The sequence below is a fragment of the Gavialis gangeticus genome, unplaced genomic scaffold (assembly GCF_001723915.1).
Source record: "Gavialis gangeticus isolate Ggan-Ray unplaced genomic scaffold, GavGan_comp1, whole genome shotgun sequence".
In the NCBI taxonomy this organism is placed as follows: Eukaryota; Metazoa; Chordata; order Crocodylia; family Gavialidae; genus Gavialis; species Gavialis gangeticus.
Window position 1 is genome coordinate 102232383 of NW_017729022.1, and position 13180 is coordinate 102245562.

The following is a 13180-nucleotide window of genomic DNA, read 5'->3' on the forward strand; positions in this document are numbered from 1 at the left end:
CCTCTCATGACATTTCTAGTAATTCCTCTTTCCAAGAAGTTAAATTCTGCTTCATTTTTGGCTTTGGGTAGAGAGATGTCTTCATTATCCTCATAACTGCCATTATATTATCATCATTGCTGTCATTCATTGTTGTCATCCTCATCGGCATCACCATAATGTATTATCTCTTATTTTTTAAGTCACCCCATGTGACTTAGATAGAACTAAAATAAGAATCTCTTTCCTGTGCTGCTCAAATTTTAAAGACTTGGTTGCTTCTTATTTTATACTATTTGGCTCCCTCACACTGAGTTCTTAGCTCTTAATTATGGATGACTTCCAGAGCGGTGACGAAGCAGATGTAAGGACTGTCAGGCCTGTCTTATCATGTTGCTATGCCAGCTAGGTTATGGTTAGCCAAGTGCAAGGATTAAATTGTCATTTTATGGTCAGCATTGGCAAAGACTTAGTTTGTCAGTGTTTGTGACTGTGAATTCAGTCTGTATGTAGCAGGTGCTTCCAATACCACTTACATCAGGCTGAGCAGTGTGCTGCTTGCTCCTTCTCCTAGAAGGGAACCTAAGCCTGCTTAGCTCTCTGTCTGTATTTCATAATTTTAAAAGGTATGAATGTGCAACTAGGCTACAGCCTTTTGGTTCCTAGAAATTAGCCACTCTGGCCCTCATTGTTACAAAACTTAAGTAACCCATTGCCAGGGAATTATCATTGGTTCTGCATTAAAAACAGTTGCCTCCCACAGCAGTGATAGGATCCCATTCTACAGAACATATCGCTCTTTCTAAAGCAGATCCATTCCTTGCTAAGTATGTGGCGGACAAGTAGGGGGTGCCCTACATTGAGCCACCCACCTCACTGTGCCCAACTACCTTCCAGGCTCCAAGTGCCTCCCTGGGGGCACCTCACATCTACCCAACCCCCTTCCTGGACCACACCCACTAGCTTCGGGGTAACACTGCCACCACCCAGGGATGGGCTTGATTCTGGCTCTGTGCACCCTGGGAAACACAGGCCTAGTAGCTCTTGAGGGTACTTGATTCACTTCAAGAACTTGGGATGCTTCCCTCAGTCAGAAGCACAAGTAGTGGTCTCCCTTAGTCATCTGAACCAAGGGGACCCCAAGGCATAATCTAGACCCACTCCCAAAAAGTCTCCCACACTAGGTACAAAGGAGAACTTTATTGGTTACAAGGGGTAGGGTTGGAATAGGGTACAGGGTAGAATCAGAGAAATCCCATAGAGCAAACTCCCATGGCTGGGTAGCCTTTGATCATGCATCTGAGTTACTGCAAGCTGTATATCTAGTTAGATCTCAGGTAGCTTACTCACAAGTATCATCCAGAGGCAGGTGGAGATTCCCTCTGGAGGCAGGCAGTTCCTCGATCATGAGTGTTGAGAGAGAGAGCAAGTTTCAGATGGTCCAGCTCTTCTGTCTCTCTGATTCTTCCTCATGGCTGCTGCTCCCTCCTCCTGGGCAGTCCTTAACTTATATAGCCCTTATGACCTCACAACTGGGACAAAGAAATCTTGCTTCTTTTGCTACACAAGTACCTTTCTGCTTTGAGAAAACTTTGAGCTATAATGGTGCTAAAAGGTATGGATAATTTATGAAGCCCGCCTCATACACAGAAGCCAAACCCTCCCCATGAAATTGTACCACATGTAAGCATAAAAATGACTGGAAAACATTCAAACTTCAACTAAAAAATGGGGTGTGGTTTAAGGAAATAGTGGAGTCAAGGTAATGTCAGAACACTTCACATGCTACCCTGGAAAAACAATTTACTGTACTTTGTTACAAATATGAAACAAACAAACAAACCAAGTGTTGGCAGAGAACACCACCTCCATGTAGCACAGGGGCAAAGTCTAGCCCACAGGCCAGATTGTGCCTGTGGCAGACTCCATTTCCCAGCAGCTTCTGCCCACATTGCTGCAGCTGGTTGCCATGGAGATACCAGCAGCAGTGGGGCTATGACAATGTGGGGCCAGGGTTTCCATGAAGACCAACCCCAGAAGCACTGGTAGGGCATGTGGCAGGCAAGGAGCTGCTCCAGGGCTGGGATCTTGTGGTGGTGACAGTGTGGTGCAGATCTGGGGCAGAGGTGTGCAGGCAGCAGATCATGGCTCTACCCCAGCTCTGGACCACACTGTCACCACTGCAAAATCCCAGCCCTGGCCCTGAAGCAGCTCCCTGCCTAGCTGCATGCCCTGCCAGCACTGCTTTCCATGGAAACCCTGGCCCCATACTGTCATGGCAGCACTGCTCCTGGGGTCTCCATGGAAACTGGCCACAGTGACATGGGCAAGGGCTGGTGGGAAATGGAGTCCGGCCACTGGCTGGATCTGCCATTTTGCCCACCCTGATGTAGCACCTTAGAAATAGTAAATACCGAAGAAATACAAGACACATCTGAGAAGAGTTGGGCTGCATGGTCTTCATTTAAGAACTAGCCAGTTGCCCATCAAAAATGATGGTGGGGTGGGGGCTGGGTTGGAGTGCCACCACCTAATGCCCTATGCTGCCACTGCTCTGCCTCTTGCAAGGAGGGGGGTGGGGAAACCGATTGGCTTTTCCGTCAGCCCATCACAGCGTGAATAAAGTGTTACGGACAAACAGACAGAGAGAGTTAGGCTTTTATAATATTAGAATGCAAGCGATTCAGGGAACTGCATTCTCCACTGTAGCCTTTTATTGCAGTAACAGTGCAGAACTCCTGATTATAAATACTATTTTTCTCATGACTTGCCATCAGTTTTTGCAGCTCACTTTTGTAATCGAATTCCCTCAGGGCACAACTGTGTCCTGGTGCCCTTGTGCATGGTGCAGCTCTATTGGACCTGCTTGCCTTGGGCATTGCTAAAATTAGCAGAACCTAAATCTCCACGAACAAGGATTCCATTCGGTAAAGGAAATCTGGGGAAGGATCGTATTACTTTGTAACAAGGCCACTGGGTAAGTAGATTCCTTAAATGAGTGGCTCTTCCCAAAAAGAAAAGTGCACATTTTTTAAAGCAGCTCTGAGAGGAACCTGAAGTTTGCTTCCTGTTTTGGGGAGAAAATGAAACTGCACCAACAACATATTTAAGGAAGTTCATTAGTGTAGATCTGGACAGATACAGTCAGAGAAAAGAATCAGCTTTGCTGAGTGATTTTGCCCTTCCTTCTTCGGAAGAAAGCACAGGCAAGCAGCATGTACACACATTTCTACAGTTGGTACAAATGAACGTTACCCATCACTGTAAGGGTGACCAAAGTTTGCACATCTTGAGAATTAATTTTGCAAGAGATTCCCCCATTCTTAAATAAAAAACCTTATTTTCATGAACTCTCTCTCCATTATCAGCTAATATGCCACCATCATGTCCAAATGCCCAGTTTATCATTATCTGGAAAGATAATGGTTTATATTTATTCTGCATCATCTGTTTTTCAAAAGGGAACAGAATCATGCAGAGCTGCACAATTTGTGATTCAGCCACTGGAGGGTACCAGGCTATACATTTTATACAAGCAAGATGATAGATGATTTAGTGAGAAAATGCACGGAGTGCAATAATACTATTTATAACATTTCTGCTGTTTGTCCCCCAGCAACAATTTACGTTTCCTGATATAGGGACCCTTCCTTTTCCAGTGGTCATTGATTTTTTTACTAATAAATTTAGCTGAGTCTCTTTTTAGCCTTTCCCTTTGATTAGACAGACTAGATCTCTTTTAAAGCCTTTTTAAATATCTTCTTTCAGCCACTAAGCGGGGCTTTTTATAACATGGGCAAGCTTGGGGGAAGAATCTGAATGATCAATGGTAATAACAAATCAGAGCATTTATAATTATAGTCCAATCAACTGAGCCTCAGTACTGATTGCCATATTATTATATATTTCCCCACAAAAAAGGACTGAACACTAGCAAAGTATGAAAGTGTGAACATTTCTCACACTGTTCTTTTTTCTGTATGTACCTTTAATGCTTAATTTAACAGAGCCTCATTTCAGCCCTGGGCCCTTTTGGGAGCTGTTTCATCTCTTTAAGGAAGCTTCAGTGTGGCTCTAAGGGCCCTTCTAACCATGCAGGTAAAGGCACGATGAGATGTAATGCACAGTCCACACAATAGTGCCTCCTGCCATGCCACACATGCATGGCATGAGGTTTGATTGTGGTTTCATGAATCTGATCCCATCATGCCTCATTGCTGATGCAGGGGGAGCCCGAGCCTAGGCTAAACCCTGGACCAACAAAAAGCAAGATCCTGTGACTGGGAGCCCTCTCCACTGACAGGGTTCCCAGCTGTAGGGACACCCCATGGGGTCCCCATGGCAGGGTGACTGCAGCTGACATGGTGTCCCAGCTGTGGTACCCCGGCCATGCTTCATGCCCTTCTGAAGCTGGAAGACCACAAATGATGCCGTGTCCCAGGCATGGGGGTGCTCCATGTCATGGGGATGCCATGCACACTTGTGACCCCCCCCCCCCCAGCTGGGAGCTCCAGTTTGCTGACAGGGCTCCCAGTTACAGGGCCCCCTGGCCACACATTCAATTAATGGAAGAATAGGAGGCAGCAACAAAATTACTACACATATTTTGTGGAATAACTTTGTAGCTTATTCCTCTTTTTATCATGCCTGTAACTGAACAAACATGAGGCTGTGCAACCACTTAAGGTCTGATTAACTGGTGTAGATGGGGCCTAAGTTACAGCAGCTTGTCATGGCCTCCTGTACAGCTGGGATTAGAAATCAGACCCCCGCACACAGTTTTGTGCCTTAACCATGTTTACTCTGTCATACTTTATTTTCTAGATCAGGTTTGACAGTTTGAAAGCTGCACCCAGATCAAGGCCTTCTGGACCAATGCATAATGCATATCTGCTCAGTGGTGGACAGACTCTCTGAGGTTCCAACTGGCTTCAGTTCCCATTAGGTTTTACCAAAGTCGAGGATGTCCGGTGTCTTCTAGGATGTGGGTCCTGAGAAAAGCAGCCTGCCATTTTATCTGTTAGCATAGTTGTAGTATCACTATAATTACCACTGTGAAACATCCAACTTCTTTTCCTGTGCTCCGCAGAATTATAATTATAATTTAATTATATTTATAATTATAATTAAATGCTTCCCAAGTTACATAATTAAATTACAATGAAATTCCAAAACTGACTTCCAATTGCTGTTCCAAGCTAGTAGAATGCTCTTTCAACATGAGATAAAAATATAGTTGTTTATAAAATGTTACTGGAATGATTGAGAAAACTTCTCCAAATACTCTGTTGATTTTATAAACCTTTTCTCCTATTCCCCTCTTCTGTTGTCATCAGTTTTATTATATTTGGCTCAGAGAGGCATTCTCTGTGGAAAAAATTCAGAAAGCCAATGTGAAGACTATGCATTACCCCTTGTTGGATTACACCTCAAAACCCAGATCCTCAGAAGTGCACTTCTGAGCACTTAACTCCCACTCATTTCAAGGTAAGTACCTAAATACCTTTCAGGATCTGGGCCACAGTGCTTAAAGGACAGTTTGAGGTTATTCGGGGCACAAGCTTTGAGCTGGTTCTCTTCTCAAGGATGAATTTTGACTAACATTGCAAAAATGAGATCAAGGACCACGATGTAGGAAAGAGGAGTAATTGTCCAGGGCAACACTCCCCAGCCCAAGTCCTGAAGACAACAGTCTTGCACAACAGCAGTTACTTGAGTCAGCAATAAAGTCCTCCTGGACAGAAGGAGGAGGATGGTATTTCCTTAACAAAGAGAGTTGGTCTGTCTTTCTGAGGGGTAGCTTGTTTTTTGGCTTTCCTCCCTCCACCCCTCATCAACATCACTGTCCCTGGCCCTCTGTGTAGGCTAAATCTTTTAGCTACCATCGCAGCATACATGTGCCTCTGGCCTTTTGATACTTGACAAGAAAAAAGTGATCTCAAAAGGCACTTACACATGTACCAGACACCTGCTCTGACGTGCTAATTAGCATGTATTGGAGCAGATGCGATTAACCAATTCTTCTGGAGCATGCCAATTAGCATGCTCCAGCAGCCTGAGCATCACAGGTATTCAGCATCCCCACGCTTCAAAATGGTGGCAGGGACACTTTAACTAAAGCTCGCCAAACGAACTTTACTTAAAGTACCTCTGCCACCATTTTGAAGTGTGGGATGCTGAATACACAAAATGCTGCAGGCACATTAATTAGAGCAGCTCCTTAGAGCTGCTGTAATCAAAGCACCACCCCCACACCCGCCACCCTGGACCATGTGAAAAGCCACCCAAAGGGTAGATGTTTTTCAGCCTATACATGTTCATGAAACAAATGAACAAAACACCATGCATGGAACATGTCTTTATTAAATAAGCAAGCAAGCACAGAAGTATAATGTGTAGTGCTTAATATTCATACAGTACTAAAAATATAAAAATAGAACTAAAGTTTCACTGATAGCAGTTTCACTCACAAATATACAAGGAAAAGTGCTGTCAAGCGACATCATGCTACACAACTTGCCAACTGCTGTACCAACAGCTTTTTTTCCAATAGAACTAAAATATTAAAATCTGCTAGTCCTTTGTCACAGCTTTTATTGAGACAGAATCTAGGGCTAGTAAAATAAGGCCTCCTGCAGCTGAAAACTTAAAAATATAAATGCAATTAACTGAGGATCAAAAGTAAAGTGATTCTGGAGAATCTCACAGTAATGGTAGACTGCTCCAGGTTAGGTATGCAACTGCCTGAGGGCAAGTTAGGGAACTAAAAAGACATACAGAAATAAACTTGAATCATGATTAGAATTCAGACTGTTCTTGGCTGACAGTCAGTAACTGCAACTGTATCCTGCACTGCTGCTTTTGTTCTACTCCCCTCTACTGGAATATTTATCAAATATCTTCTCTACTGCTATTTCATTTATGTATTTGTACCAGCCTAGACATCCATCAACTTATGTCTAAATGGGTCCTGTAGCGCAAAAACACTAAGTGCCCTCAAGTGCTGTGATTTCATTGAGAAGAGAAAGCACTGTTTGTCCTGACATGTTCAGTCTCAAACTCACGTCTCTACAGAAAACCAGGGAAGGGCATAGAAAACCGCAGGAAAAATGGCCTTGTGAACAGAAGTCCAGCACAAGGTCTGTGCACCACGTAAGTCACACTATTGTGAATGCCTGCATGAGACTCAAGTGGCAAAAGGATTCTTTTAATGGCCTTCTGCCCAAGGACAAACCTCATCACTATGAATACAACTACATGTTGTCAGCTGTGAGAGCATGTGTAAGTGTGTGCGTGGGGAGGGGGGATGGTGACCACAGCTGTGCCTCATGAATAGGTCAGTCTCACCAGTAAATGGTATCCCCTTAGAAACCACAGAGATAATGGAAGTGCAGAAATTAAAGGAAGTCCCCATCTTTATCCATTACCATTTTGCGACAGGGTTATTTTGTACTTGTTACTCCAGCTATAAAAATAAATGTGACAACTAACCCCTGAGATCACTCTCGCATACAGTTTTGGCCTGTTACTGATTTCCCTCTGAAATAAACTTTTATTTGGTTTTCTGAAAGCTAATTAGGTTCCAATGAAAAGCTTTTATAAAATACATTAATAATTGTGGGACTGAAAAGGTGTACATTCTAGCTGCGTATATGATACATACCTTATATAATACATTCCATAACAGCTGAGTATTCTAATATTATCTAGGAGGTTCCTGAATGTGAATGAAGGATTAAAGTACTAAAAGATAAACATTTGTTCCAGATCATAATCATATTCCCTATGGTTTAAACTTCTTTGTTTTTAAATCTTGTTACACACAATAGCTACAGTAGTTTGTCCAGCAAGTAATAAATGAATGCATAAAGCACTTCTAGCTAGTATTTGAATATTGTATGCATGCATTTTTATAAATAAAAGTCAAATGTGAGGTCACACTTTCCCATCTTCTGTTTATAAACTAAATCAAATTTCTCATTCATTGAAACAGTGAAGATGTCTTTCCATAGTCCAACTCGTCCTGAAACACAGAGAAGGAACACAAGTCAAACTGTTGTCATAGGGCAGAACACCAGCTGTTCTAAAAATTGGGTGTGCATGTCAGGCACCAAACATCTCCTATAAGCTGCTGATCAACTTTAACTTAAATGAGACTCAAGAGTTCTCAGCCTCTGCCAGGAGGTATGGTTCAGAATCAAATCATAATTAGTATCAGGCAACCCATCAAAATAGGAACCCAAGCCTTGAGCTGATTGGGTGAATTATATCCAAAAGTTCTTCAGTGGGCGTGTCTACATGAAACATTTATTGCGGAGTAGATTAATTAGCTCTGCAGTAAACATCTCCTGTCTATATGTACAGCCCTGTTAAGCCACACGAAACTAATTAATACAAGTACTATGCTGCTGCAGAGTTTTTTCATGAGCAGCAGCACGTGTGTAGATGGTGACATGACTGGCTGGGGCATGAGGGTGCTTCAGTGCAGGGCCTGCCTGCTGGCTAGCCCCACGCTGGATTACCATCATGCCCCAGCCAGACCTTCCGCAGCACACGGAGCCGGGTCAGAGATGCCCTGAGCTGGCAGGCTGAACCACCCCGCCCTGGGTCCCTACCAACCGGGGCTGCTCTGACCCAGCTCAACTTGCTACAGTCCTGGGCACACATGTAAACATGGCATCCAGGAACAATAAACTCTGGCATGACAAGCACCAGACTTTATTGCTTCACCTTAACAACACGTGTAGATGCACCCAGCATCTTGCAAGATTAGTCCCAATATACTTAGAAAACAATGATGGATACTGAATTTAGCTTACATATTAATTTACATGTGGATTTCAGACTTAATGGAATATAATGGTGGTTTAATTGTCTCATTAATGAACAAAAAAAGCATTTATATCAGTAAATTCATCATGTTTTGATAGGAGAACATAGAAGACAACATATCAAAGTGTATTAAATGGTTTTATGTTATCTATCACAGGCATTTATAACAATATACAATGCAGTAAAGCAGTCGATCAAATATGAGTAAGCCTAGATTGTATGTCAAATATAGTAAAGTTAGAGACCTGATTTATGCACAGAAATTTGAGTTTTGTGTACACAATAACTGCATGCACATTTCTGTAGGTGCAATTTAGGCATTCATGTTTGAAAAATTATTTCCTTATATAAAATATTATTACTGCCCTGCTGAATTCAACTAACAACTTAATTTGAAAATAATGACAAAGTTGTCAATAAAATGTTCTAGTTCTGATATACCACTGCATTTTTCCAGTTTAAGCCATATAAAATTACCTGGGGCAACACAGTGGTGAATCAGGGCCTTAAATTAAACCACCACAAGTTGGGACCTAAAAAGCATGATTTCCCTCTAACTTACACTAACATGTATGAAGAGAGGCACCATTAAAACTTAGAGTTGTTTAACAGGCAAAACTGGCAGTAAAAACACAACCATGCTACTACATAAATAACTCATACTGTACTAGCACGAAAAACATAAGCACAAAACCTGATTGTGGATTTGATGCACTGGCAAAACTCCCTTTTACCTTCATAAAAGTTGCTTATATGCGGTGCAAGGACAAAAACTGGCCTTCAGGATGGTCTGTAAGTTTTGCCAGAAAGCTATAGAACAGAGTCTCTCTCTGAACACACCTTGACTTGAGTCCAGAGGAAGCTTTGGTTAAATCTGGGGGTTTTGGCAGATGCTATTTCTCTTGAGTCAAACAGGGAAGACAGTACTATTATTAAAAAAATTCTTGCAGTCATAAGTCTGGTAGCAAATTCAATTGTGACCCAGCAACTCTTTTAGGATACATACTGTATAGTGTGCAATATGAAATCATATGTTATCCTTTGAATGGTTTTTTTTTAAATATCTTCCTTTGTCTAGCAAAGATAGACAAGAAACCTTGTTATTCCTGAATGTCTAATGATACCTTAGAGAAATTACAAGCTTGATAAATGAAACACTGCAACATATTTTCTGAGCATCTATTTGTCAACTATAAGGATTGAGAGCTTGTCAAAAAGTCACCCACCTGGTTTATGATTTGAATCATGAAACTGTGTAATTTATGACGTGATATGAAGCAAATCTAAGTAACATAGCTAATCAATGCTCTGCTTTCACAGCAGTTCAAGGTTATCTTCAGAGTAAAGATCAGAGTGCTATAAGAAAAAGAAATTAAAGAACCAAAATAAAGCAAAATAATAAGGTGGATGTAACAGATGGTAAATCAAAAATATTTTGAACAAATTGCAGTAAACTGTTGTGTTATCGCAGCTATTCTATATCAGATAAATGAAGAGTGGCATAAAATATGTTAATGAAGCTGCATTTTAAAATAGCAAAATAATCCAAAAGCCAAAAACTGCAAACAAAATTACCTAAGAATAAGGAACTTTAATAAAAAGCAGACAGCAAAAAAAATGAAGGTGTCTAACTGACTACTATAGCACCCTTCTTTTCTACCACAAAATGGAGGATTACTTCTGTAAAAGTTTACATACAGCACCACCATACTGGGCCACTGATTCCTCAGATCTACTATAAAGCAAGAAATAATAACAATAGCAACAGAATGGCAACAAACTTCACATATACACATGCACACACACAGAAGATAGTTTACTTTTGTGTCTACTGTGACCTGCAACAAAACACCAGGCTACAGAGTTCACACTATAGTCTTGCTTTTTCTCTCTAACTCCCATTGGAAGGTGTGTTGTCTCTATAAAAGCCAGTCAGTGAGACAGAGGAAGCTGTGATGCCATCCCCTGACCTACTGAGCTACAGCTAGAGAGTTAAAGGAAGAAGTTACTTTTGGCCCATCCTGGGCAAGCTGAATGACCAGCCAAATTTTAACTTAAATATCCTATTGTACCACAGAGAATGATGAGTTTCTCTCCAGATAACCTCTCTTTCAATTTGCTTTCCTGTTCTCAGCCAGAATGTTGACCGACAGTTGCAGCCTCACCACATACTCTACCCATTATGAGTACTGCATGCAGCTGCCCCACAGGTATCAGAGCACTTTGTATTTTTCACATATTATATGTACTACACCATTCCAGGATACAGGGAAAGACTTGACAGTAATTTTGTTTTAGCATTTGTGCTTACATAATTAATTTAATCTATGGATCTTATTGAGTGTGTTACCCATCACACATCTCTGTGTTCTTCATCAGGGGAAAAATGTGTTAACCCAAATGAGCTGTTTTTCAACAGAGAAATCCTATTAAAAACAAGGCAGACTGTAGTCTTCACACAAGATAATAGCTAGAGTAAAAGCTTGTTTTTGCTGTCTTCCCACTGTAGAAACTGCACTTTGCAGTGAAAATACTGCCATATGGTTTAGCCTTTACTTTAATTCAAGCTATGAACTCCATTGTCACCACTCGTATTTCACCTTGAGTTAGTTAACTGAAATTAGCTGACTCAAGAACATGCCTTCATTCCTAGTTAAAGCCCAGCCTGAAAATGAGGTAAGAATTATTACTATAACTATTTTAGAAACAAACATGAAAAATTAGAGTACAACGATGCTCTAGCAGGAAATAATTCTTTGCAATGCTGGTTCTCAGTTCCTACTCTCATAAATGAAAGCATATATTGTATCTTTTCAAACCAGATTTGCAAAAGAACAGATATTATAGACAAAAAAGAGGACCTTTGGATACCAGCTGTTGCCTGAAGAGACCAATACTGATTTTTTAGTAAGGTAGTACAAGTGGAATGACCCTAATAATGTATTTTAGGTGAAATAATGGGAAAGTTGACACAGAATTACTGAGAAACAGTAACAAATTAAGGAAAGGAATATAATTAATGCCAGTCAATATGATTTATGGAATACAGATCATGTAAAATAAACCTGGTTTCATTTTAATGAGATTAAAATTTGGTTCAAATTGACTTTTGTAAGGCACTTAATGTTGCACCATATATAACCAATAAAGCACCCATTAAATGAATTAAGACCAACTCTTAAAAACTAGCTGTCAACGGGGAAACACCCATAAATAAGGGTGCTTGTGGTAGAGTTCTGAGGAAACCAGGATTTACCCAATCCTAGTCGATAATTTTATCCATCATCTGACAGTAAATATATAATCAAGGAAGCTGATAACATCTGTAGACACCACAAATACCATACTCAAATCTAAGGCAAGGTATTATTCCCCATACCACATAGGGAGAAAAAGCCTTCTCTTGGATTTGAGTAACAGTTGGGAAGGCAGCTGCTGTGGCTCCAGCCCCAATCTGGCCCCAGACCCAGCTACCGCTGTCACCTGTCCTGGGCTGGGGCCAGGCCTGGGGACAGAGCTGTCACCACCACTGCTGCCTGGCCAAGGTTGGGGGTGGCTCAAGGAGGATTATGCGGAGGAGGGAGGGGGAAGAAAGAGCTTGCAATGCAGAAGCTCAGGGGGGACTGCATGGTGCACAGGGAGAACATGGGGGAGACCATGTAGTGTGGGAGCAGGGAGTACAGGGAAGACTGAGCAGTGTAGTGCACAGGAGCATGGGGGAGAGTGCATGGTGCAGGGCGGAGTGTGGGTGAAACTGCACAGTGGCAGAGGATGTGTTACAGTTCCAGCTCTGCTGCCTGCCCCAGGCTGGTGCCGGGGCTGAGCTAGAGTAGAGTGACTGCTGCCGCCACTGCAGGGCCAGGGCTTGGGCCCCTGCATAGGATAAGCAACAGCTGAGGTGTGGGAGAAAGGGCACGTGGTAGGGGGCAAGTGTTAGGTCACCTGCCCCTCCACTGCTGTTTTCTCAGGTGCCTGCCTCCCTCCACCTCTACTTCCCCTACTGCAGCAGTGAGGGGGATAAATTTAAGACAATCCTCTAATAATTGGATTCTATTCATGGAAAATTATAACAAAGTTATAGAATCTAATTATGGAGGTGTCTTCTTCAAAGCAAAATCATCTTGGATTCAAGTAAATATGATTGTTGGCTACAAAGGACCAACTCATGGGATCTTAATAAAGTCTAATGTATTGGACAGGATGTGAGGTTACGAATAAAATCATAAATGCAAATTTCGAGTTATGGGTGGTACTGGTCACCTTAGCACAGACACACACACACATGCACTCACTCATTCAAACCCATGTCATTCTAACCCATGTAGTATACTGAACAGCAGCTGCTGTAGTGATTGTGAGAGCACTGGTG

At 41.9% G+C, this 13180-nt stretch overlaps 1 protein-coding gene across 2 annotated transcripts in view; it reads right to left on the reverse strand.

The window, feature by feature from the left end:
• Positions 1-6322: 6322 nt before the first annotated feature.
• Positions 6323-13180, reverse strand: part of SULT4A1 (sulfotransferase family 4A member 1) — a 58037-nt gene continuing 51179 nt past the window's right edge. Inside the window, exons 7-8 of one of the 2 annotated variants that reach the window (XR_002096965.1) lie at positions 10038-10167; positions 7917-8002 (exon numbers count right to left, since the gene is read on the reverse strand). Coding sequence is in view for 1 of the 2 variants with exons in the window: in XM_019515745.1 (XP_019371290.1) it covers positions 7890-8002 (113 nt within the window). In the remaining variant the exon portion in view is untranslated. Of the gene's footprint in view, positions 8003-10037; positions 10168-13180 lie in introns of both variants that reach the window. The other variant, XM_019515745.1, reaches the window with a different exon arrangement.